We start from the raw sequence: 24,939 nt of genomic DNA, 5'->3' as shown, positions 1-24,939 counted from the left end.
TACAAGACGTCACCAACCACGACCGATGGATCCTGTAACTAAGGCCCCGATCACATCTACAAAACATCACCAACCACGAGCGATAGATCCTGTAACTAAGGCTCTGATCACATATACAAGACGTCACCGACCACGAGCGATGGATCCTGTAACTAAGGCTCCGATCACATCTACAAGAAGTCACCAACCACGACCGATGGATCCTGTAACTAAGGCTCCGATCACATCTACAAGACGTTACCGACCACGACCGATGGATCCTGTAACTAAGGCTCTGATCACATCTACAAGACGTCACCGACCACAAGCGATGGATCCTGTAACTAAGGCTCCAATCACATCTACAAGACGTCACCGACCACTGATGGATCCTGTAACTAAGGCTCCGATCACATCTACAAGACGTCACAGACCACGACCTACGGATCCTGTAACTAAGGCTCCGATCACATCTACAAGACTTCACCGTCCACGAGCGATGGATCCTGTAACTAAGGCTCCGATCACATCTACAAGACGTCACCAACCACGACCGATGGATCCTGTAACTAAGGCTCCGGTCACTGATGGATCCGGTCTCTCGGCCTCTGGTCTCCCCCTGGAATCCCCTCAGTGCTGATGACGCGCCCCTGGGCCTGTGTCGCGCTGCGTTGCGCACGCGGGAGCTTACCCGGAGCCGGATCTGTTGAGGGTTGTAGTCTCGTGGCGGTGATCCGGTCCGTGCCCAGGGAGTCAGACTAAGTGGCGCTGTATTAGCGGTAGATGTTGGACGACTACGCCACCCGTTGAGTACAGCTAAGGAGCTGCTGCTGCAGGGCAGACCGCTGAGGCCGGTGGTAGGATTGTGCAGTGTGATAGTATAACCCCCAACGGGAGGGGTATGGCCTCAGGGCAGCCGACGTGGATGATGGGGGTAGCAGGAACCACTCGGAGACGGTACGGTGTAGTTCAGGGTCTTTACTGGTGACAAAGATAGACCCTCCCGGAGTACTGACTAGCGATTGGGGCCTGGTCAGTCCTTGAGCAGATGGGATCTCCCCTGGCCAGGCGGAGTTGTAGGCCTCCCAAACTAACGATACTCTTCTGGCTACCTTGCTAGAGGCGGGTATAAGTAGCCCACGTCCCTGAGTGTACCGTGTGGTGCTCACCCGTATGGCCGGAGACTCGGGGCCTTCTAATGGCTTCCGCTCCACGATGGCGGTGCTGGTCCCACGCGTGTGACCGTGCCTTCGGGTTTCTGGGCCTGAGGACCTGCAATCCCCTGCCGGTCGGTTTCTGCTGCTGGGTAAAGATTAGTCCCCACAGCCTCGGACTCCGGGTCCAGTGATAACTTCTCAGTCAGGGCGAGCTCTGCAGCTGCCAGCCCCTGACTCCTTGTAACACTGCTCCCACAGAGCTCCTGAAGTCCTTTTCCTATGTCTGCTTCTCTGTCTCTACTTCTTCTCTACTCACTCACCCTGCCTCAGCCCCAGTTTTATATAGGGGAAGTTCTTCCCCTCCCAGGACTGGGCAGGAGGTGTGGCATGCATAAGATCCCTGACCAAGAGACCTCCCACCTGCTCTCAGACATAACATTGCTGTTACTGTGGAAACCAGACCCCTGGGGTGCCACACTGACGTCACACAGATCCTGTTCTGTCTCCAGGAATATAATCTGCGGGGAATGTTCTCTGCTCTGTATATAATGTCTCCTGGGCGCAGGTCTCTGTATAATGGCTGATAACAGAGAGAACAGAGATCCAGAATAAGTATGAAGCGTCTGCTGCACTGAGGGGGAGGAGCTTCACCACTTCTCTCCTGAGCTCCGCCCCCTGATCACATGGCGGTGATGTCACCACAGGTCCTCTAGCTCTCAGTGCAGATCTCCGTCCTGGTTGTGTGCAGCTCTTGCTCGCTGTTATCAGCCGGCAGGACGAGATCCCTCCAGGTGAACCAGTGCTCATCCCTCCTTCTCCTGAATGACCCCGAGGATGGACGAGGACGAGACCACCAGAAGATTATTACACTTCACCCTGGAGATCATCTCCCTGCTGAGCGGAGAGGTAACTCCTCTACATTTCTATCAGCTTTATTGTGTTATGTAACAAGTCCGACATCTATCTGATATGAGAGCATCATGATGTGGGGGCAGAGACCCTGATTCCAGCGATCGGTCGCTTACTGGGCTGATCGCTGCAGTTCTGATGAAATCCCTGTTTTTTCTGCTGTAGCTCTGGTAGTGCTCTGAACTCTGTATAGCTCCGCCCACAGCCCTGATTGGCCGCTCTCTGTACACTGTGCATAGGCAGAAAGCTGCCAGTCAGTGGCAATAACTTGGTGACAGATTCCATTTAACCTCTTCATGACATTCACTGTACATGCAGCACCTGATGCAAGCAATCCAGAGTATTAGATCAGCGATCCGGGCAGGAAAGGTTGATGTCCCGTCCAGAGACAAGGTCAATTAGTGTAAAAAAAAAAAGTTTTTAAAATTTGTAAAAACATTTTAAAAAAACAACAACAAAGAAAGGAAAAATTATTAATTAAATACACATATTTACATAAAAATAAATAAAGAACACTTTTGGTATCGCCGCGTCCGGAACGACCCGATCTATAAAACTGTCCCACTAGTTAACCCCTTCAGTGAACACGGTAAAAAAAAAAAAAAAAAAACGAAGCAAAAAACAATGCTTTATCACCATAGCGCCAAGCAAAAAAGGTAATAACACGCGATCAAAAAGGCGAATGTAAATAAAAATGGTACCGCTGAAAACACCATCTTGTCCCGCAAAAACACAAGCCACGATACAGCTCCATCAGCCGAAAAATAAAAAAGTTATAGCTCTCAGAATAAAGCGATGCAAAAAAAAATTGTTTTCTATAAAATTGCTTTTATTGTGTAAAAGCGCCAAAACATAGAAAAATGATATTAATGTGGTACCGCTGTAAACGTACAGACCCAAAGAATAAAGCTGCCTTATCAATTTTACCACACGCAGAACAGAATAAAAAAAAAAAAACATTAAATTTTTTTCTGGAAATTCTGTTCTTTGTTTATTCTGCCTCCCAAAAATTGGAATAGAAAGTGATCAAAAAATGTCACGTGCCTGACAATGGTACCAATAAAAACGTCAACTCATCCCGCAAAAAACAAGCCGTCACATGACTGTCGGCCAAAATATGGAAAAATTATAGCTCTTAAAATATGGCGATGCAAAAACTAGATTTTTTGTTTTAAAAAATGCGTCTTTTAGTGTGTGACAGCTGTCAATCATAAAAACCCGATATGATTCTGGTATCGCTGCAATCGCACCGACCCGAAGAATAAAGTCGTCTAATCACTTATACCGCACGAGGAACGGCGTAAAAAATAAACTCTAGGGTTAGGGTTGGACTAGGGTTAGGGCTGGGTTTGGGGTTGGGGTTGTGATGGGGTTGGGATTTTTTTCAAAAGTAAAAAAAAAAAAGATGACGATATGGCGACTAGTGTCAAGCGCAAGTGCTCGCTACTTGAGTTTGCATCAGGTGCTCGGGTATGCACCGAGTATAGCGGGTGCTCGAGTCTCCGTCCCATATGCATCGTGGCCAAAAAAACTCGCGGGGATTGCCTGCCATGCACGAGCGATCCCCGCATGTTTTTTTTTGGGTGTCTAATAACCATGAAACATGCGAGCGGGGACTCGAGCACCCGCGATACATGGTGCATACCCGAGTACCTGATGCAAAATCATGTAGTGAGCACTAATGACAACTTATTCAATATGATGACCTAATATTATCAAATTCTATGTCGTACCTCTGGGTTCAAAATGTTCACTATACCCCTTAATAAAATCCTTGAGGGGTCTAGTTTCCAAAATGGTGGCACTTGTGGGGGGTTTCCACTGTTTAGGCACATCAGGGGCTCTCCAAACGCAACATGGCGTCCGCTAATTATTCAAGCAAATTTTACATTCAAAAAGTCTAATGGCGCTCCTTCCCTTCCGAGCCCTGCCGTGCGCCCAAACAGTGATCTTTCCTCACATATGGGGTATCTGCGTGCTCAGGGGAAATTGCACAACAAATTTTGGGGTTCATTTTTTCTTCTTACCCCTGCGAAAATAAAAAAAATTGGGTCTAAAGTAACATTTTTGTGAAAAAGTTAAATGTTAATTTTTTTCTTCCACATTCCAAAAATTCCTGTGAAGCACCTGAAGGGTTAATAAAGTTCTTGAATGTGGTTTTGAGCACCTTGAGGGGTGCAGTTTTTAGAATGGTGTCACTTTTGGGTATTTTCTGTCATAAAGGCCTCTCAAAGTGACTTCAAATATGATGTGGTCCCTAAAAAAATGGTTTTGTAAATTTTGTTGTAAAAATGAGAAATCGCTGGTCAACTTTTAACCCTTATAGCTCCCTAATAAAAAAAATTTTGGTTCCAAAATTGTGCTGATGTAAAGTAGACATGTGGGAAATGTTATTTATTAACTATTTTGTGTGACATATCGCTCTGATTTAAGGGCATAAAAACTCAAATTTTGAAAATTGCGAAATTTTCGCCAAATTTCCGTTTTTTTCACAAACGCAAGTGATATCGAAGAAATTTTACCACAATCATGAAGTAAAATATGTCACGAAAAAACAATCTCAGAATCAGGGGGATCCGTTGAAGCGTTCCAGAGTAATTACCTCATAAAGTGACAGTGGTCAGAATTGTAAAAATTGGCCGGGTCATTAACGTGCAAACCACCCTCGGGGGTAAAGGAGTTAATATTAATGATATAATTTAATATTCAGAAGAATTAAAGGGGTATTCCCATCTCCAAGATCCTATCCCTATGGGATACCGGATATATAGTGTGTTTCATATAAATGATGTGGTTTTTTTGTGTAAACTGTGCATATTATATAAATGGTGAGACCTGCTGACAGGCAGTACAAAAAGGGTTAATCTTCCTCTAACAGGCTTGATCATGTGACCCAGCTCTGTTTAATATGCAGAAGCTTCTGGAAAAACGCCTCTGGGCAGTCAGCCAATGACTGCAGCTCTAACAGTCACATGGGAGTGGGAGGAGCTAAATCCTGTGAGGTAGTTAAGGATTGAAGAGGCAGTTGGTGGTCAGACATTTTGAGAAGAGGAAGCCATTTTGTAGGTGAAGGAGTTACCTACCTTCTCCCTGACTGCTGCGCTTAAAAAGGGGACAGACACAATAAGGGGAGCTGATAGTCTTCATATTAGGAAGAATTACCTCAGGGCAGAAACAGAGCACAGCGCTGAGGAAGAAATATTCAGATTTGATGAAACCAGAGGTTTCCAGGATCTGCCTGTCTGCAGGTGCACAACAATATTCAACCATGAGTGTCATCCTGTACCTCAGCTCCCTACCGCTTGTGAATAAGGCTATGTGCCCACGATGCAGAAATGAAGCAAAAATTTTCCTGACCATTTCTGCATCTCCTTGCCAGAAAAATGCATGCGGATTCTATGTGCGTTTTTGACGCTTTTTTGATGCGTTTTTTCATGCGTTTTGTAAACGTTTTTTAAGCGTTTTTGAAGCCAAATAAAGTTAGTGGGGAAAAAAAAGGCCAATAATGTAATTTCCTAGTCAAACCCCTATTCACCATTTTGGAAACACACACAGACCCATTTCAATGTATGCTTGGTCACGCATACGCTGTACAATAATCTTACATTTCAATGTATTAAAAAAAAAAAAATGGGTGGGTTCACGTGTATTTTTAATAACCAGCAGAGGGAAAGCAGACGGCTGAGGGCTGATATAGTCTGGGAAGTGTAGCACCCCGAGGGTTCGGTTGCTACAGAGGTATTGCATCTCACCCAGATGTGCGATATCTCACTTCCAGGTAAGGATGGAGTGTGGCTCAGGACCCTAACACCCACATGCACTACACCACATTTCCGGTGGATAGCTCGACGGTGCTCCCATTAGTTATGCAGGCACGAGTGAGCATGTCCCTGGCTGGAGTGGGGGAGGGAATACCTAGAGAAGGGAACCCGGTAGTGTGTGCGTGGGGGAAGTAGATCCTGGGTGCACCCTGTACAGGAGTATAAGAGGGGGGCACCATCTTGGAAAGAAAGAGAGTGCAGAGAGGAGAAGCCAGGGAGCAGAGCTGCTTTATGGGCTCTGCTCCCCAGGCAGGCCCTGTCAGGAGGCCTGAGCCAAGAGGAGAAGACAGGGAGCAGAGCTGCTTTATGGGCTCTGCTCCACAGGCAGGCCCTGTCAGGAGGCCTGAGTCTGAAGGAGGAAGAGGAGCAGACTGGGCTCCAAGAAGGACAGAGGGGACCCCAGGGGTGTGGACTGGCTGGTAGCCACCACACGCCCGCCGCTACCTGAGTAGGGGGGTCAGGTCTAGAAGAAGGGAACCGGATCCCAAATTAGTGGAGGAGAGAAACTACCCTCAACTAAGAACCGGAGGCTGCGACATTACATGTGGAGCAGCCCCTCACCAAACCCGCTAGAAAGGCGCCACATAGGACCTGGGAAATGCAGGCCAACGTTTGCCCACCAAGAAGGTCCGAGGCAGCTGGACATAAGCGTGGTCACTAGTGGGGTTGAAGACCAGAGACAGGAGACATAAAGGGGGTCCTGCAAAGCACTCCAGAAAGACCTGGGAGTTAACCGAGCCCCTCACCTGGTGAGCACAGCGCGACACAGGCGGCCACCTCTGCAGCGGTGGCCTGGAGCAGTAACCGAGTAACCGTGAGTAAAGACCCTGAACTGCACCATCAGGACTCCGAGTTGTCTTTGCTGCGCTCGTGTACCACCATCACCTCCATCTACACCTGCTGCCCTGAGGCCATACCCCTCCCGTTGGGGGTTATACCATCACTGCTGCACATATACCACCGGCCTCAGCGGACTGCTCTGCAGCGGCGGCGCACTCAACGGGTGGCGTAGTCGACAATCAAAGTAACATCTACTGCTTTAGACTGCCACTTAGTTTGACACCCTGGGCACGGACCGGGTCACCGCCACAAGGACTACTACCCCCATCCAGATCCGGCTCCGGGTATCCCCTGAAACACGGCCCAGGGAGCGCGTCAACTTTTGGCGTAGTCGGCAGGATTTCGTGCCCGCAACCACCGGGTACTGCGTGCCTGAAAAAGAGACTTTTAAAACTTATCTGTGGTGAAGATTCCCGCCATCCGGCGCCATCTTCAGCCTTCTTCCCGCCATCGGTGAAGATTCCCGCCATCCGGCGCCATCTTCAGCCTTCTTCCCGCCATCCGTGGAGTTTTCCCGCCATTGGACGCCATCTTGAGGACGCCGCGCGGGAAGAAGAGGGGCGTGGACTCCGAAAGCGCGCGAGAACTGAAGCCCCGCCTCACGTCCGGACGTTGCGTAAGGTCCTGGAAGGAGCCCAGCAGACGCCAACGTCACAGGAGCGCGACGGAAGGTCCTCGACCCTGACGATCCACTGCGGAGCCGCGGCCTACGGAAGAGGAACATCGCCAGGTAGGCCACGGTCCGCCAGGGGGGAGGAGGACACCAGGAACGGACAGCAAAATGGCGGACCGGCAGCAGACTAAGCTGCCCAGCATCGGCAGCGCCCCAGCCGTCGCGGGCCCCGACCAGCACCAGGAGAAGACGCGTGACGCAGGAGCGGTCGCGGGAGCAGGTAAGAGGAGTCTCCCTGTCCCGGACGCTGCCAGCGTCAGCCTGCTCCCGGGCCCCCTGGTGGAGCCGCTGACCCCGGGCGCTGTAGACACCGATCTGCACCAGCCCCCGCAACAAGCCCTGCGGCCGAGCCCTCCAGCCCTGGGCACTGCCACCACCAGCCCGCGCCCAGGCCCAAAGTCGCACCCTCTGACCCCGGGCGTCATCAACGGCGACCCTCTCCACGCCCGGTCGCAAGGCCTGAACTCCCCAGGTGCAAAAGGACTGTATGCCCTCCACGTTCACCGGCTAACCGAGGAGGAGCTGCAGTACTACCAGTACGAGGAAAGCCAAGAGGACCCGGACGGGTCTGAAGACTACCCTCAGGAGGGAGCACAGAGAGGACACCGCTACTGAAGGGAAGTAGCATGAACAAAGAACTGTATATAGTTACCCGTTAGGGTACAAGAACTGCTACCAATCAAAATATGTTCCCCGTTGGGACAACTGTGAACAGCCACCCCTACCTGGCCGAGGACTGAGAGCGGCCAACTCTTGTATATAGTTGCACTTCTTTAAGTGCCCCATATTGGTTTTACAACAAGCTTAAACTACCTCAGAACACTTATATCGTTTAAGAGAGAGCCGTTCCCATAAAGGGAAACTGAATGTTGATACCTGTTATACTTGTTGTTTATGAAAAATTTGCATGTTCTAATGTATACCCTGTCTTTTGCTCAGTTCCAGCCCGCGGACGTGCTGGGTTTTGCCAGGGGGGAATGTAGCACCCCGAGGGTTCGGTTGCTACAGAGGTATTGCATCTCACCCAGATGTGCGATATCTCACTTCCAGGTAAGGATGGAGTGTGGCTCAGGACCCTAACACCCACATGCACTACACCACATTTCCGGGGGATAGCTCGACGGTGCTCCCATTAGTTATGCAGGCACGAGTGAGCATGTCCCTGGCTGGAGTGGGGGAGGGAACACCTAGAGAAGGGAACCCGGTAGTGTGTGCGTGGGGGAAGTAGATCCTGGGTGCACCCTGTACAGGAGTATAAGAGGGGGGCACCATCTTGGAAAGAAAGAGAGTGCAGAGAGGAGAAGCCAGGGAGAAGAGCTGCTTTATGGGCTCTGCTCCACAGGCAGGCCCTGTCAGGAGGCCTGAGCCAAGAGGAGAAGACAGGGAGCAGAGCTGCTTTATGGGCTCTGCTCCACAGGCAGGCCCTGTCAGGAGGCCTGAGTCTGAAGGAGGAAGAGGAGCAGACTGGGCTCCAAGAAGGACAGAGGGGACCCCAGGGGTGTGGACTGGCTGGTAGCCACCACACGCCCACCGCTACCTGAGTAGGGGGATCAGGTCTAGAAGAAGGGAACCGGATCCCAAATTAGTGGAGGAGAGAAACTACCCTCAACTAAGAACCGGAGGCTGCGACATTACATGTGGAGCAGCCCCTCACCAAACCCGCTAGAAAGGCACCACATAGGACCTGGGAAATGCAGGCCAACGTTTGCCCACCAAGAAGGTCCGAGGCAGCTGGACATAAGCGTGGTCACTAGTGGGGTTGAAGACCAGAGACAGGAGACATAAAGGGGGTCCTGCAAAGCACTCCAGAAAGACCTGGGAGTTAACCGAGCCCCTCACCTGGTGAGCACAGCGCGACACAGGCGGCCACCTCTGCAGCGGTGGCCTGGAGCAGTAACCGAGTAACCGTGAGTAAAGACCCTGAACTGCACCATCAGGACTCCGAGTTGTCTTTGCTGCGCTCGTGTACCACCATCACCTCCATCTACACCTGCTGCCCTGAGGCCATACCCCTCCCGTTGGGGGTTATACCATCACTGCTGCACATATACCACCGGCCTCAGCGGACTGCTCTGCAGCGGCGGCTTCAAAGCCGCACTCAACGGGTGGCGTAGTCGACAATCAAAGTAACATCTACTGCTTTAGACTGCCACTTAGTTTGACACCCTGGGCACGGACCGGGTCACTGCCACAAGGACTACTACCCCCATCCAGATCCGGCTCCGGGTATCCCCTGAAACACGGCCCAGGGGGCGCGTCAGGAAGTAGCCAAGGATCATGGCCCCTTCCCTTGCTATTAATATCAGGCCGCAGCAGTTAGCTTAGCCTTTACTGTCCATTCTACAGGGGGACCCAAAAAAAAAAAATGACATAGTGTCCCCCTATAAATTGGAGCCAGCAAAGGCTAGGCGGACAGCTGCGACCTGATATTAATAGCCTAGAAAGGGGCCAAGGTTATAGGCCCCCTCCCAGGCTATAATATCAGCCCTCAGCAGCCCCAGATTTGGCGCATCATATTTGTGCGCCAAATCTGGCTCTTAGCCTCGCTCTTCCACGCTGCCCTGGTGCGGTGGCAGAGGTTAATAGTAGTGGGGTTCATGTCAGCGCCAGCTGCCATAAAGCCCAGGTTAGTAATGAGGGGCGTCTATAAGACACCCCCATTACTAACCTACAAAGAGTTAAAAAGAAAAAACACACACTACACCCAGAAAATAATTATTTATTTGAAATAAAACACACAATTTTATTTAATTATTGATTTACTAAAAAAAAATAATTACCTGTCCATGTTCCTGCGATGATCTCCCATGCACAGCTGTCACATCTGGAGATGTGACAGCTGTCATGGCTGCTGTAAGCTCACACTGCCGGGAACACGTCCGCTCCCGACAGTGTGAGGCACTGACTGAAGTCACCGGAGTGCATTCAGTCAGCGCAGCTTTTGTGACCCCCCCTTACGGCCCTGCTGTACCGTGGGAATTTCTCACGGTCAGCGGGGCCATAAAGGAGGTCACTGGAGCAGCGCTGCCTGAACTCCGGTGAACTCACTTATGCAATGACGGGGCTGCTTTACGGCCACGTCATTGTAGCGGCAGCGGTTTAGAGCGGTCACATTCTATGTGGCTGCTCTAAACTGGAGATCTTCATGGGACACTCGTGGACTACTACGGAGGGGTAAGGATAAAATTGTGTTTTTTTTATTTTATATTTTATTACAGGAGATTGAGGGCTTCGGGGAATTCGGCGTATAGGTGTATTTTTTTTATTTTTTACTTTATTTTAGGTGGCGATCGGCGGGAACAGGTAATGTATAAACTAAATTTCTTTAGGCAACCACTGGCCACCAATGAAATGTATTTTTAAAATTAATTGGAGACCAAAAAAAAAAAAAATGGGGACTTTAAATTAATAAAAAAAAAAATAGGTTGCCAAAAAAAAAATATGGGGGCATACAAAAAATAAAAAATGTATAGGGGCAAAAATATAAACCTATGGAGGCCAAAAATAACATATGGGGCAGTTGTACGGACACATTAGGGCAATTTTAACAGCAGGATGAGGCTGATGGGAACTACTGCTCCCATCGAGCTGATCCTGCTGCCACTAGTGGACGGGGGACAGACATAGGCCGATGGGAGTAGTAGTGTCACATAGACCTATGTCTGCCTGCACGCAGACACCCGCTGACAACCGCAGACACCGCACAGAGCCCATGCTGACACCGCGCAGGTTTCCAGCGCAGACACCCGCAGACACCAATCATGACCGGGACATTCAGGTCCATCTTGTACCACCCCAGGTGCTCAGCCATGATCCAGGAAGACAGGAATGATATGGGATTCTCGTCTTCCTGGATTTATGGGATGGCTGGAACGCCCCCGCATGAGGTCACTTCCCATTTGCTGCAGTCTTGTGTTCCAAAATCGCAGCAAATGCGCTTTAATTCTGCAAGTAGTTTTACATATTTGCAGATTTGAAGCGTTCCAATGCAAGTCAATGGCGGCGAGAACGCAGCGCTGCTGCAAAATAATTGGTGGTGCTGCGTTTTTTTTCCCCATGAAAAAACGGAAGCGGAAATTTGAGCAGCATGTGCAGAGCACACGCGGATTATCATTGGGGGACATGGCGGGCCTTCTACCAAGTGTTTTTGCTGCTGCTAAACGCTTCAAAAACGCATTAAAAACGCATCGTGGGCACAGAGCCTAAGAATTTGACCCATTATCCCCAGTAAAGAGACTTCTGTTTAAGTTCTTTAGGCTTCTTTATGACTGGCGCTCGGGTGCACAGACTACTACCACCATCATCACCCTCTACCTGGAGGCATTTACTGGAAAAATATTATATTGTGGAGTTTAATTTGAGAAGAGAGGACTCTTCTCCTGACAGAAAACTGTCCACAGCGAGATACATTGTATACTGCGAGGAGTGCAGCCCCCTGCCATACACCACATGAGATTACCACACTTGTGCACACTTAAAGGGGTACTCCCATCTCCAAGATCCTATCCCAATATGTAGTAGGTGTAATAATAGTAATATTAGCAAATGCCTCTAATTAGAAATGTAGTATAGTATTTTTGATTCGCCACTTACCTCATGTGCAGAGCATCGCAGGACCTTAGGTATCCATGGTTACGTCCACTGATAAAATCACAGTTAGTTGGCTAGCTGCTAGTGGTCGTAACCATGGATACCTAAGGTCCTGCGATGCTCTGCACATGAGGTAAGAGAGCTAGCGAACCAAAAATACTATACTACATTTCTAATTGAAGGTATTTGCTAATATTATTATTATTATTACACCTACTACATATTGGGATGGGATCTTGGAGATGGGAGGACCCCTTTAACTGAAAAAAAAAACTAAAGAAATGAACTGGAATACGAATGAGTGTACATGCAGCATGTAAGAGCGTGTTCACACATGGCCCAAATAGGGTCACTGTGTAATTTTGATCAAAATTAAAGTCAAACTAATAAGAATTGAAAAAATTGGCCTAATCAGAAAGGTGAAAACAGTCTCGTGGGTGAAAGTGTTAATAGGAACCTGTAATTAGGTTTTGGGTTAGAAAGCCACAACTATTTCATTATGTCTCTGGGGTTTTGTGTTTTACCACTTTTCTCCATACACAGGATTACACAATAGTGAGGAAGACACCGGGGGAGGGTGTGACTCCCATCATCCATCTCCAGGAGTCAGGAGGGCGGAGCCCGGACCCCATCACAGAGCCTCCCCCGCACCCCCCGATACATGAGAGGAAGAAGAAGATCCTAGAGCTCAGCAACAAGATGATTGAGCTGCTGAGCGGAGAGGTGACTGCTGGGACATTATATAGGACAGCACTGGAGGATTCTGGGTGATGAGCAGAGAGGTGACTGCTGGGACATTATACAGGACAGCACTGGAGGATTCTGGGTGATGACAGGAGAGGTGACTGCTGGGACATTATACAGGACAGCACTGGAGGATTCTGGGTGATGACCGGAGAGGTGACTGCTGGGACATTATACAGGACAGCACTGGAGGATTCTGGGTGATGAGCGGAGAGGTGACTGCTGGGACATTATACAGGACAGCACTGGAGGATTCTGGGTGATGACCGGAGAGGTGACTGCTGGGACATTATACAGGACAGCACTGGAGGATTCTGGGTGATGAGCGGAGAGGTGACTGCTGGGACATTATACAGGACAGCACTGGAGGATTCTTGGTGATGAGCGGAGAGGTGACTGCTGGGACATTGTACAGGATGGCACTGGAGGATTCTGGGTGATGAGCGGAGAGGTGACTGCTGGGACATTATACAGGACAGCACTGGAGGATTCTGGGTGATGACGGTGTCGTTGTTGTCAGGTTCCTATAAGGTGTCAGGACGTCGCTGTTTATCTCTCCATGGAGGAGTGGGAGTATCTAGAAGGACACCAGGATCGGTACCAGGAGGTGATGATGGAGGAGCTCCGGCCTCTGACATCACCAGGTGAGAGGAGACTCTTGTTGGCTCCGGTGGATGTGATGACGTCTCTCGGCCTCGTCCTATAATAGATGATTTTTCTCCAGACTTGCTCTGGTTTTCTCTACATTTTCTCACAGCTTTCATTCCCTGATTCTTCTCTTCTGATCTGTGAGTCGCGGTTTCTCCGCTGTCGTCTTCATCAGTCTTGAGTCTTCGTCCTCGGCGGCTTCTTTCAGAATCTTTCCCCTTCCTTAGAGCATCGGTCACATTTTGTCTGCAGATTTCCCAATGGAATTTTTCATAAAGTCCCACATTCAATATAACAGCGGATCGTCCTTTGCTTTCCTTATGAGGAGGTCAGAGTTCTCGTTAAGTTCTTTCACAGCTCGTTGCTCTGATATCATTAGATTATGATATTTCTGTCCTTGAAATTTTGTGTTCTTTTTAATGTAAGTAGTTCATCTTCAATCATTTCCTAGAAAACATCCAAGACTGGTGGACGAGACTTGACCGGATAGTAATAGAGATTTTTTTTATAACAAACGATTGAAAGTAACTGTCTGTTGTGGTGAATCGCTGGAGTTTTATGATCAAGAAGTGAACTCTGTTCATCAAAAGTTCCAGGTCTATTGGGAACATCATCATGAGAAACTTCTTGTAACGAGTTCTCCATGTTCTCATTCTGTTCATTGACCATGAAATGACAACGCAAAGTGAAAGTTCTCACAAATTTATTCACATCTAATAAAGTTCTATGAACGTCAAACTCAATTGTCGGGGAGAAGGTTAAGCCTTTGGATAGAACTGTAACTTCAGCCTCTGTTAATTACTGTCACTAAAGAGATGAAGCGTTTTCTTCAAAGGCCTAAAAATATATCTTTATTATTAACAAATTAAAAAAAACCATATAGAGGAATACCATATGTATTCATATACAAATACAATATATACAAAAAGTGAGGTACCAGTTCAGGAAGAACAATGGTGGTATACCTGGATATAACACTTGGTGTACTGCACTGCTACATCTAAGGCCCAGACCAAAGGTGAAATTATCCTATTAAGTAAATACGAAATATGGGTCCAATTATATGTTAGAGAGTATACTAATGCGTAAAGGTCCATAGCATACATTACATAAGTAATATATAATATCAGTTATTTATATCATTATAATGAAAAAGTTTCTGACTAGAGAAACACTATCACAAGTAAGCATTATACCTCATAGACATAAAGGGTATAGTAATAAACATATAAAGTGATAGGTTCAGTCAGTATGCTGGGCAAAGGTGATACAAATAAGCATCAACAGACCAAGTGCAATAGGACACAATAGATAGACATAATGGTAATGTTACCAGCAGTGCAGGAAACCAGGGACCCAACCAGCAAAGGCTAAACAGACAACTGCCGGCTGATATTAATAGCCTGGGAATTGGATATTGTCCCCCTCCCAGTGCAAGAACACCAGCACTCAGATGCCCAAGAATTCATAAGATGCACCATTTCTGGCGCCTAGCCTCGGCTCTTTCCACTTGCCCTGGTGCGGTGGCGAGTGGGGTAATACTATTGGGGTTGATGTTAGCTTTGTAATGTTTGCTGACATCGAGCCCAGGGGTTAGTAATGGAGAGGCGTCTATAAGATACCCCCAATACTAACCCCGTAAGTTTAGTTAAAAAAACACACACACAGAGCAAAGTCCTTTAATTGAAATGAACACTCCTAGACCCTCTTTTACCCTTTATAAAGATCAAATTAAAATACAAAATAATCCTCACCTGTCCGCAGATAATCCTTATGTGGTGCTGTCCAACAAAAATCCCCAGCCGTGCTACATCTGGATTGTTTGATGTGACCGCTCAGCAAGCCAGTAGCGTGAGAATGCTCTTGCAGTGTCTAGCGCTGCTCTGACTAAGGTCACCGGAGTTCATATCCGATGAGCTCTGGTCACCTTACAGACGTCACTGCTCGCTGCACTGACCAGTGTGTCCTGGCTGGCGTGCTGAGCCATCGCTCAACACACCATACAGATGTAGCAGAGCTGGAGTTCGTGACTTGTTAATAACCAGTAAAGGCTACGCAGATGTTAATATTAATCCCCTGGGAAGATCTATGTATATTAATGTTTATTACCCGCTTCCCAGACTATAAGCATCAGCTGTCCTCTTTCCCCCTTTGCTTTTTTTACTTTAAATTCTTTAATTATTAGCTAAATCCATGTACAGCAGCTCCACACGCCCTGCACTGATGATATATCTCACTGACTCATTTCTATCTTTCTAGATCTATAAAAAAAATGTTTTATTAGTTAGAAAATTAGCCTGAAATGTCAGAGAATGACCGTCTGTAAAAGCTGATGTTATAAACGCGTTTGATACGGATGTCATACAGATGCGAGACAGGTGAGAGAAGTCGCATCGTACTCGCAAGACAATCATCCTACTTTTCAGGAATATCCGACCAATTTTATTTCAGCCGATGAGTGCGATCCCTTAAATGCGACATGTTAGTAACGGCTGATTGACGTCAAACTGGCCATAGATATAAGTATTGGGGAGCAGGACTGCAGACTTAAAATGCAAAAGGGGAGAAAGGAGGAAACTTAAAATTGGTTTTGTAAATTTTGTTTGAAAAATAAGAAATTGCTGATTAAACTTTTAACAAAAAAAATAAATCTGATGTGAAGTAGACATGTGGTAAATGTTAGTTATACCATACAAAATAGTTAATACATATCTGGTTAAAAGGCATAAAAATTAAAAGTCCAACATTTTTTTTGGAAAATTTTCGATTTAGAGCCTGGGGGGCATACTCAGGGGGTGATATGTGCTGGACAGGCCAGATGTTATACAGGGGTTATATTCACAATAACCAGGGTGTACTTTATTATAAGAGCACATTGTGATTTTGGGAACGTCCCTTTAGAAGAATCTTCACTCTCGGTCTCTTCAGACAAGATGTCGTCTAGGAATCGTCCCCCCATCTGAGCCTCTAACTTCAATAAATAATTCTCTTTCCCACAGTAAAATCCATAAATTACTAAAAGAAGGTAAGAAGACGTCCTCATCCAGGTTCCGAAAGTTTTAAGTTTTTTTGTTTTTGTTTTTTACCAATAAATTGGATGAAATTCTTTTTCTGACAAGAATTGTTACCAAAGAAAGAAACTGCTGCTCAGATTCCCGGCCGTTCCTCCGACATTTATGAATGACATGATAACCGGGTGTCACCGTTCTCCATACATGTGTCCCCACACTTCTGACACTCAGCTCTGATTGGACAATGTAGGGGAACAATGGTAACGCCCAGTTGTCAGTATTTCCTTACATTTATAGGGTGAATAGCAGGAGAACTGCGCAGCTTAGTGACCAATAACATTATGACTCCGGAAATGTGAGGAGGAAAAATAAAAAAATCAATAAAATAATGTATCTGTAAGGCCGATAATGGGGGAAATGATTTACAGATAAAATGACCAAACAACTTACAATCCTAGAATGTTCTGGTTGGAGGGGACCACCTCCAGGGTCCCCGTATCCAGCCCCCTGCTCAATGCAGGACTCACCATCTCAGACAGATGTCTGTCCGGCCTCTGTTGGATTGTTTTCTCCATTCTTGATGGTTTATTTCTCATTACTGACCTCGCTGTATGAGGAGCTTTTTTGTGGGGGATGAGTTGTATTTCTCATCTTGTTACTTTATCATCTTTATTCTGCTGTTATTTTTTAGAATTTTTCTCTCTTCATGAGCTGCACAAGTTGAGTGATAAAACGACCGTCCACCCTGAGACTGAGAAGCGACTATACGGTTATCATATATAGACTCCCTTCCTTGTGTCCTCCATTTGCCTCCTGTAACGGTGAACCGATGGAGGAAACCTGGCAGGTCCTAATAATAAGGCTCTTACACACAGTCTCCATACAGCCGGTCCCAGAGGTTTCCCGGCTTCCATCTTTTCACCACTGTACAGTGATCTGGACTTACAGCACAGACACCGGGGCTGCTCCACATAGTAGTGCTGGCTGGTAGAGCGAGCTGGCAGAAGAAGGTCGACATGTCAGATCTGACCCAAAGATGGCAGGTGCTAGACAATCAAGAAGCGGGACGAGGTCAGAATCAGGAAGCCGAGTAAGAATGGTCCTGTAGATGGAGGCCAAAGTCATCCCGGGGTATTATGGAAGCCAGACAAGGTTACCAAAGACAAACAGGAGCAATGAAAGCAGGTGCAGAATACATCTGTAACTGGTGACGCCCCGCAGACTGCTGGGAGATTAATAGGATGTGGCGCTGCCCCATAGGTCACAGCACAGGAAAGGCAGGGGAGGGTGGGGTAGACGTATTACTGCACTCCCCCCCCATACCACTGCACTGGCCATCCTGGAAGCCGGGGGAAGAGACCACCGATCTGACCTGAGGGGGCAGCGGAGGGCAGAGGACCCCATAGGGGACTGTACAGGGAAATGTGTAGTGTTCAGTCCCGGGGTGGAGGGTCGCTGTAACTGCGGTAATACAACTAATCCAAGCCAATAACAATATATTTATTTCATTTTCTTTTAGGACTTTTCTACAATAAATACTTTGTTTCTTTTCAGACATTTTTGTGTTACCAAATCCTGGCGGCCATAAACCATAAGCGATGTATTGTTACATGGTGACAGTATTCCTCATTGTTCCCATATAATATACACAACGTCCTGATCAGTCTTTATTACACAAGAATAAGAGGAATAAACTTCATGAATTGTAAGAATAGACGAGATGGAAATAGGAGACTTTGTCCCCGGAGTCTCCACAGAAATCTGCGTATTTCTTCTTCCGTCTCAGGATCCTCGGTTCCGGGGTAAAATCTCTATTCAGTTAGGAAACATTGTTCCATCACTGAGATCGGAGGTGACGGCCGCTACTGATAAGATTCTGTGTAGGGGGAGGGGAGAGGAGGGCGGGGCTAGAGGCCGAGCTCCTCCCATCTACATGGACTCTGACCAGTAGTGACCGTCCTCTCCTATCTCAGTAATGGGACGCGTACACCCGGCGTCAGAGGCTCAATGCAGTGAGGAGGAGAAGCCGCGCGCATGGGGTAGGTTTGTCATGTTCTCAAGCCCCCAAAGCCGTGATGACATGCTAAGTGGGGCGACTACTCTGGGGTCACGAACGCCTCATCGACAAATCAAAGGCCTCATTTACATATCATAAACTTTAGAAATACAATACTTTTTCTATAGATCTGTTTGTGTGTTTAATGTAATAGAGATGTTAGGCGGAGAGTTTATATCTGCAGACACAGCTGCTGCGGGTTCTGGGGGCACAGGGAACGGACAGTTTCCCTTTACACATAATTTTTAAGGACATATATTTAGTGTTTTGGGCAGGGGCGGATGTATCACATGTGCAGTAGGTTCAGCTGCATATAGACCAAGTAATGTAAGGAGGCTCCAGGGGATAAGGAGGATCCGTGGTGTAGGGAGGCTCCAGGGGATAAGGAGGCTCTGTGGTGTAGGGAGGCTCCAGGGGATAAGGAGGATCCATGGTGTAGGGAGGCTCCAGGGGATGAGGCTCCGTGGTGTAGGGAGGCTCCAGGGGATAAGGAGGATCCATGGTGTAGGGAGGCTCCAGGGGATAAGGAGGATCCGTGGTGTAGGGAGGCTCCAGGGGGTAAGCAGGCTCCGTGGTGTAGGGAGGCTCCAGGAGATAAGCAGGCTCTGTGGTGTAGGGAGGCTCCAGGGGATAAGCAGGCTCTGTGGTGTAGGGAGGCTCCAGGAGATAAGCAGGCTCCGTGGTGTAGGGAGGCTCCAGGGGATAAGCAGGCTCTGTGGTGTAGGGAGGCTCCAGGGGATAAGCAGGCTCTGTGGTGTAGGGAGGCTCCAGGTGATAAGAAGGCTCTGTGGTGTAGGGAGGCTCCAGGGGATAAGGAGGATCCATGGTGTAGGGAGGCTCCAGGGGATAAGCAGGCTCTGTGGTGTAGGGAGGCTCCAGGGGATAAGGAGGATCCATGGTGTAGGGAGGCTCCAGGGGATAAGCAGGCTCTGTGGTGTAGGGAGGCTCCAGGGGATAAGGAGGCTCTGTGGTGTAGGGAGGCTCCAGGGCATAAGGAGGATCCATGGTGTAGGGAGGCTCCAGGGGATAAGAGGCTCTGTGGTGTAGGGAGGCTCCAGTGGGTAAGGAGGATCCGTGGTGTAGGGAGGCTCCAGGGGATAAGGAGGCTCCGTGGTGTAGGGAGGCTCCAGGGGATAAGAGGCTCTGTGGTGTAGGGAGGCTCCAGGGGGTAAGGAGGATCCGTGGTGTAGGGAGGCTCCAGGGGATAAGGAGGCTCTGTGGTGTAGGGAGGCTCCAGGGGATAAGGAGGATCCGTGGTGTTCTTGGACTAGTCAGGCATTTTTCTTGATTAGGGCTAGCCCTCTTGTTTCTGTACCGGTGCATTTTTTGTAGCGGACGCGCTACTTTCGGGGGTGTCTATTTACATATATATATATGTTTTTTGCGCCTTGTTTTTTGTTTTTTTTGTTTGTGTTTTTTTCCCTAGTCCCGGCCTCTGCCCGTTGTGGTTATGGGACCATGTCCCGTGCGATCCCAATGGGGGCGGCTCCTAGAACCGGATATGATGTTTCCTGTCTAGTTCCGGTTGCGTTCCACCATGGCGTCTGGGTGGAACGCATGAGTGATAGGAAGGGGCGGTGCTTCGCCGACCGGATATGACGTCTCATTCAATTCCGGTTGTGTCATACCATAGCACGTGGGCCGCACGCTGTGGAAACAGGAAATGATCGTTCGATCCGCCACGATACTGGAGAGACTTAGTGAGGGTATTTATTTTCACCTGAAGGGAATCACACTAAATTGGATAGACTATTTAATATACACGTGTCCACTGACAACATACCCCTGACGAAGCTGCGGTCTAGCAGCGTAACGCGTAGGGTCTCTGGTGCCAACAGGTAACTATGTCACTTTATTATTTTTGACCTTTTCCTTTGACCATTTAAGAGTGTCTGCTTGGTTATATAGGGCCTTTATTCATGATCCCATATCGTATACCAGGTGGGATGATATGTTTTGACATACGCTGATATTACAAGGGCCCCTAGTTTAAGCAGACTACTACTTCCATTCATTCCTTTATTTTTTGATCTATTTATTATTATGTATGGTTCGATTATTTGGTAGTACGTGGTTTATTATCCATATTTGGTCTAGTGGTACTGTGCCACCCTTCATTAGGGTGACATAGCTTGGTCAATAAGCCTTATTGTATTATGAGATGGTAAATATATTATATTAAATGATACCTGTGGCTTTAGGGGGATTTATTACTTTGGAACACTACATTATTCCTCCCCTATGAATATTGCTATGCTTTGTTTGTTTTTAATTGTTTTTATTTTTCTGTGTTGTCAGTCTGTAATCATGTAATAAAGATTTTTCATTTTTCTAATATTGGGTGTGCATGGTTGTATATCCTCAGTCTTTTCTTTTTTTCCTTATATTATGTAACTATATCAGGTTACTATAGCACCCCATAACATTTATTATTTCATAGCAGTGCCCACCTCCTTGTTAAGGAGGATCCGTGGTGTAGGGTGGTTAATGGAATAAAGAGGCTCCAGAGGGTACACGGAGGCCCATTTGCACTACAGGTTGCTCACATACTGGAATCGTCCCACTTTCTACCTGGGTCCGGTAATTAGGATTTAACCCTGTAATATGATTTTGGTGCTATTTCATTCTTCTAATGGTTCGTATCATGTCCTTAGTAGGGTTGAGCGAGTATGTTCTGTCCGAGTATGGTCGGGCCGAGCTCCGAGTATTTACAGCTGCTCGGTGATAATGTTAGATCGCTCCCATGTGCATGATTTCCAACTGTTTGACAGTTTTATTACATGGGAGGAATGTGTAAGAAATAGACATTCCTCACATGTAATAAAACTGTCAAACAGTCGCAAATCATGCACACGGGAGGGATTCAACCACATCACCGAGCAGCTATAAATACTCGGAGCTCGGCCCGAGCATACTCGCCGAAAGGGTTAATAGAACATACTCGCTCAACACTAGTCCTTAGGCATACTGTGGACTTGATTACGGCGGCCACCTTTATGAGGCCCACCTTTGTGATTAGTCAATCTCATTTGCATGCAGTAATAAAAGATTAAAACTCCATTGTTAATTGTGTGGACACTTTTCTACACTAAGGGCGAGATAGGAAGCTTGAGAGAGTGAAATGGCACTGGTGGTACATTAAGGGGTAAATGCTGGTGACAGGTTCCCTTTAAGAACTGTCTATTTGCTATCTAATCTCTGCCACCCCTGACTTGTGCCAATGTCACCAGTTTATAAGTGTTATTCACTTTACCCGTCATTGTGTTAATGTTATGGCATGTAGTTGTCCTCCTTATACCGATACTTTGACGAGGGTATTCATTGTGAGATCCAGAAAATAAATGTGTAAATCTCTTTGGATATGATTTTTTTAACAACACCAATCTATCTTTCATCCTGATAGGAAATCCTTGTGAGAATAACGGTTTATCACTAAATTGTAAAAAAGAAGATATCTGGGAGCACTCTAATGGAGGAAACCTCATCACCCTTCCTGCACCTCCTGGACTTCACAGCACTTCACTTTCTTATAATCCTCCTAATCATGGGGAATCATCTCCTGAGCAATCTCACATTGTTACCACAATTCCAGGTGACACACATACAAGATTTCAGTGTGACAAGCAACTTACTAAAAGCTCAGATTTATTAACACACAGAAAACACAAAGGAGAAAAGTCATACTCCTGTTCAGAATGTGGGAAATGCTTTACAAATAAAACAAAACTTGTTATACATCAGAGAAGTCACACAGGAGAGAAGCCGTATTCATGTTCAGAATGTGGGAAATGCTTTACAGATAAATCAAGATTCATTATACATCAGAGAATTCACACAGGAGAAAAACCATTTTCATGTTCAGTATGTGGGAAATGCTTTAATGATAAAAGGACTCTTATTAGACATCAGAAAACTCACACAGGAGAGAAGCCATATTCATGTTCAGAATGTGGGAAATGCTTTGGATATAAAGTGAGTCTTATTAGACATCAGACATTTCACACAGGAGAGAAGCCGTATTCATGTTCAGAATGTGGGAAATGCTTTCCAACTAAATCAAGATTTATTATACATCAGAGAATTCACACAGGAGAGAAGCCATTTTCATGTTCAGAATGTGGGAAATGCTTTACAGATAAATCAAAATGTGTTAGACATGAGAGAATTCACACAGGAGAAAAGCCATTTTCATGTTCGGAATGTGGGAAGGCCTTCACAGGTAAATTAAGTCTTGTGATGCACGAGAGAAGTCACACTGGGGAGAAGCTGTATTCATGTTCAGAATGTGGGAAATGCTTTCCAACTAAATCAAGATTCATTATACATCAGAGAATTCACACAGGAGAAAAACCATTTTCATGTTCAGTATGTGGGAAATGCTTTACTGATAAAAAGACTCTTAATAAACATCAGAAAACTCACACAGGAGATAAGCCATATTCATGTTCAGAATGTGGGAAATGCTTTGGATACAAAGGGAGTCTTATTAGACATCAGACATTTCACACTGGAGAGAAGCCGTATTCATGTTCAGAATGTGGGAAATGCTTTCCAGCTAAATCAGGATTTATTATACATCAGAGAATTCACACAGGAGAGAAGCCATTTTCATGTTCAGTATGTGGGAAATGCTTTATTGATAAAAAGACTCTTATTAGACATCAGAAAACTCACACAGGAGAGAAGCCATATTCCTGTTCAGAATGTGGGAAATGCTTTACAGAGAAATCAAAATGTGTTAGACATGAGAGAATTCACACAGGAGAAAAGCCATTTTCATGTTCGGAATGTGGGAAGGCCTTCACAGGTAAATTAAGTCTTGTGATGCACGAGAGAAGTCACACTGGGGAGAAGCTGTATTCATGTTCAGAATGTGGGAAATGCTTTCCAACTAAATCAAGATTCATTATACATCAGAGAATTCACACAGGAGAAAAACCATTTTCATGTTCAGTATGTGGGAAATGCTTTACTGATAAAAAGACTCTTAATAAACATCAGAAAACTCACACAGGAGATAAGCCATATTCATGTTCAGAATGTGGGAAATGCTTTGGATACAAAGGGAGTCTTATTAGACATCAGACATTTCACACTGGAGAGAAGCCGTATTCATGTTCAGAATGTGGGAAATGCTTTCCAGCTAAATCAGGATTTATTATACATCAGAGAATTCACACAGGAGAGAAGCCATTTTCATGTTCAGTATGTGGGAAATGCTTTATTGATAAAAAGACTCTTATTAGACATCAGAAAACTCACACAGGAGAGAAGCCATATTCCTGTTCAGAATGTGGGAAATGCTTTACAGAGAAATCAAAATGTGTTAGACATGAGAGAATTCACACAGGAGAAAAGCCATTTTCATGTTTGGAATGTGGGAAAGCCTTCACAGGTAAATTAAGTCTTGTGATGCACGAGAGAAGTCACACTGGGGAGAAGCTGTATTCATATTCACTATGTGGGAAATCTTTTGTAAATAAATTGTATCTTGCTAGACATGAGGGAAGTCATACAGGAAAGAAACTGTAATCATGTACACTGTGTGTTTTAATTTTTTTAATAAAATTGCTCAGAATAATGAGTACACTTCCTTTGATAAGTAAGATTGTCATTAATATCTCACTGAATACCAGAACAATTTCTAAAATTGTCCTTTCCCCCATGACCAGCGCCACACGAGAGAGGGAATTCACCCAATAAGGACAGGAAGCGTACTGAATAAGAGGGCTGCACCTCTACCCCGCATCATTTTGGTTTCCTGTCCATGAGGAAACCTGAAGCTGAAGAATCAGGAGAGGAAAGTTAAAGGAGAAACTTACCCAGGCCTTGCCTGGAAGAAAGGCTCCTTGTCTATAGTGCCGGTGTCGGGTCCTGGAAGTTCCACCGCTGGTCACTTGAGGGCTCATGTAGATGCGAGCGCCGAAGTCCTTTTGGATGCTTGCTGGCTCCAACAATGTCCCAGGCTTGCGCATGTGCAGGACGACCTGGGATTGGTGCGCCCTGATGACGAGCATGCCGGAGACTTCTGACCTGAAGTGTTGGATTTAACTTCTAGGGGGTCTGGAGAAGGCATGTACAAGGGTGTGCGGAAGTTGCTGTGGCTGGTCCCTCTTTTAAAATCACGCCTGACTGCCAAAAGAGTGGGTTTGCTCTGGCTCTCCTTCCCCACGTGATATGGAGGAACGTCAGTGCCAGGATCAGAGTTCACGCAGCAATGGCAGTCTCATGAGTTGCAGAAGTGACAGTACCACCAACCACGAATAATGGTGTGATTTGATCCAGCCTCTGAATCTGGTACCCTTATTAAACTCCAGAATGCTGACTGATCTTTGAGAAATTTTACCATGGTAATTAAGTCCCTTTTTCTTGTCTCTAACTACTAGGAACGGCTTAAGAAATGTGGCACAAAAGAATAAGGAGTGTACCCTTTGTAGGGATAAGTTACCTGACTTGTGGCAGAAAAGACTGTGCAGATTGTATACAGAAAACCGCATGGATTTGAGATCCG

At 46.6% G+C, this 24,939-nt stretch overlaps 1 protein-coding gene across 1 annotated transcript; it reads left to right on the top strand.

The window, feature by feature from the left end:
- Positions 1-1,699: 1,699 nt before the first annotated feature.
- LOC141220267 (uncharacterized) lies at positions 1,700-23,960 on the top strand. The gene is made up of 5 exons (XM_073666218.1): positions 1,700-2,042; positions 8,319-8,429; positions 12,513-12,692; positions 13,234-13,357; positions 21,832-23,960. The coding sequence occupies exons 1-5, from the start codon at positions 1,959-1,961 to the stop codon at positions 23,958-23,960; spliced, it is 2,628 nt and encodes an 875-aa protein (XP_073522319.1). The 5' UTR covers positions 1,700-1,958.
- Positions 23,961-24,939: the final 979 nt, after the last annotated feature.

The sequence above is a fragment of the Phyllobates terribilis genome, unplaced genomic scaffold (genome assembly GCF_046119375.1).
Source record: "Phyllobates terribilis strain yellow unplaced genomic scaffold, ASM4611937v1 Scaffold_279__1_contigs__length_2497574, whole genome shotgun sequence".
Lineage (NCBI taxonomy): Eukaryota > Metazoa > Chordata > Amphibia > Anura > Dendrobatidae > Phyllobates > Phyllobates terribilis.
This window is presented reverse-complemented; position numbering and strand designations above follow the sequence as displayed.

Coding starts and splice junctions, on each gene's coding strand:
- LOC141220267 (XM_073666218.1), top strand. CDS start 1,959: ATGACCCCGAGGATGGACGAGGACGAGACCACCAGAAGATTATTACAC. Junction 8,430..12,512: donor GTGCGATATCTCACTTCCAG/GTAAGGATGGAG, acceptor CTCCATACACAG/GATTACACAATAGTGAGGAA. Junction 13,358..21,831: donor CCGGCCTCTGACATCACCAG/GTGAGAGGAGAC, acceptor TCATCCTGATAG/GAAATCCTTGTGAGAATAAC.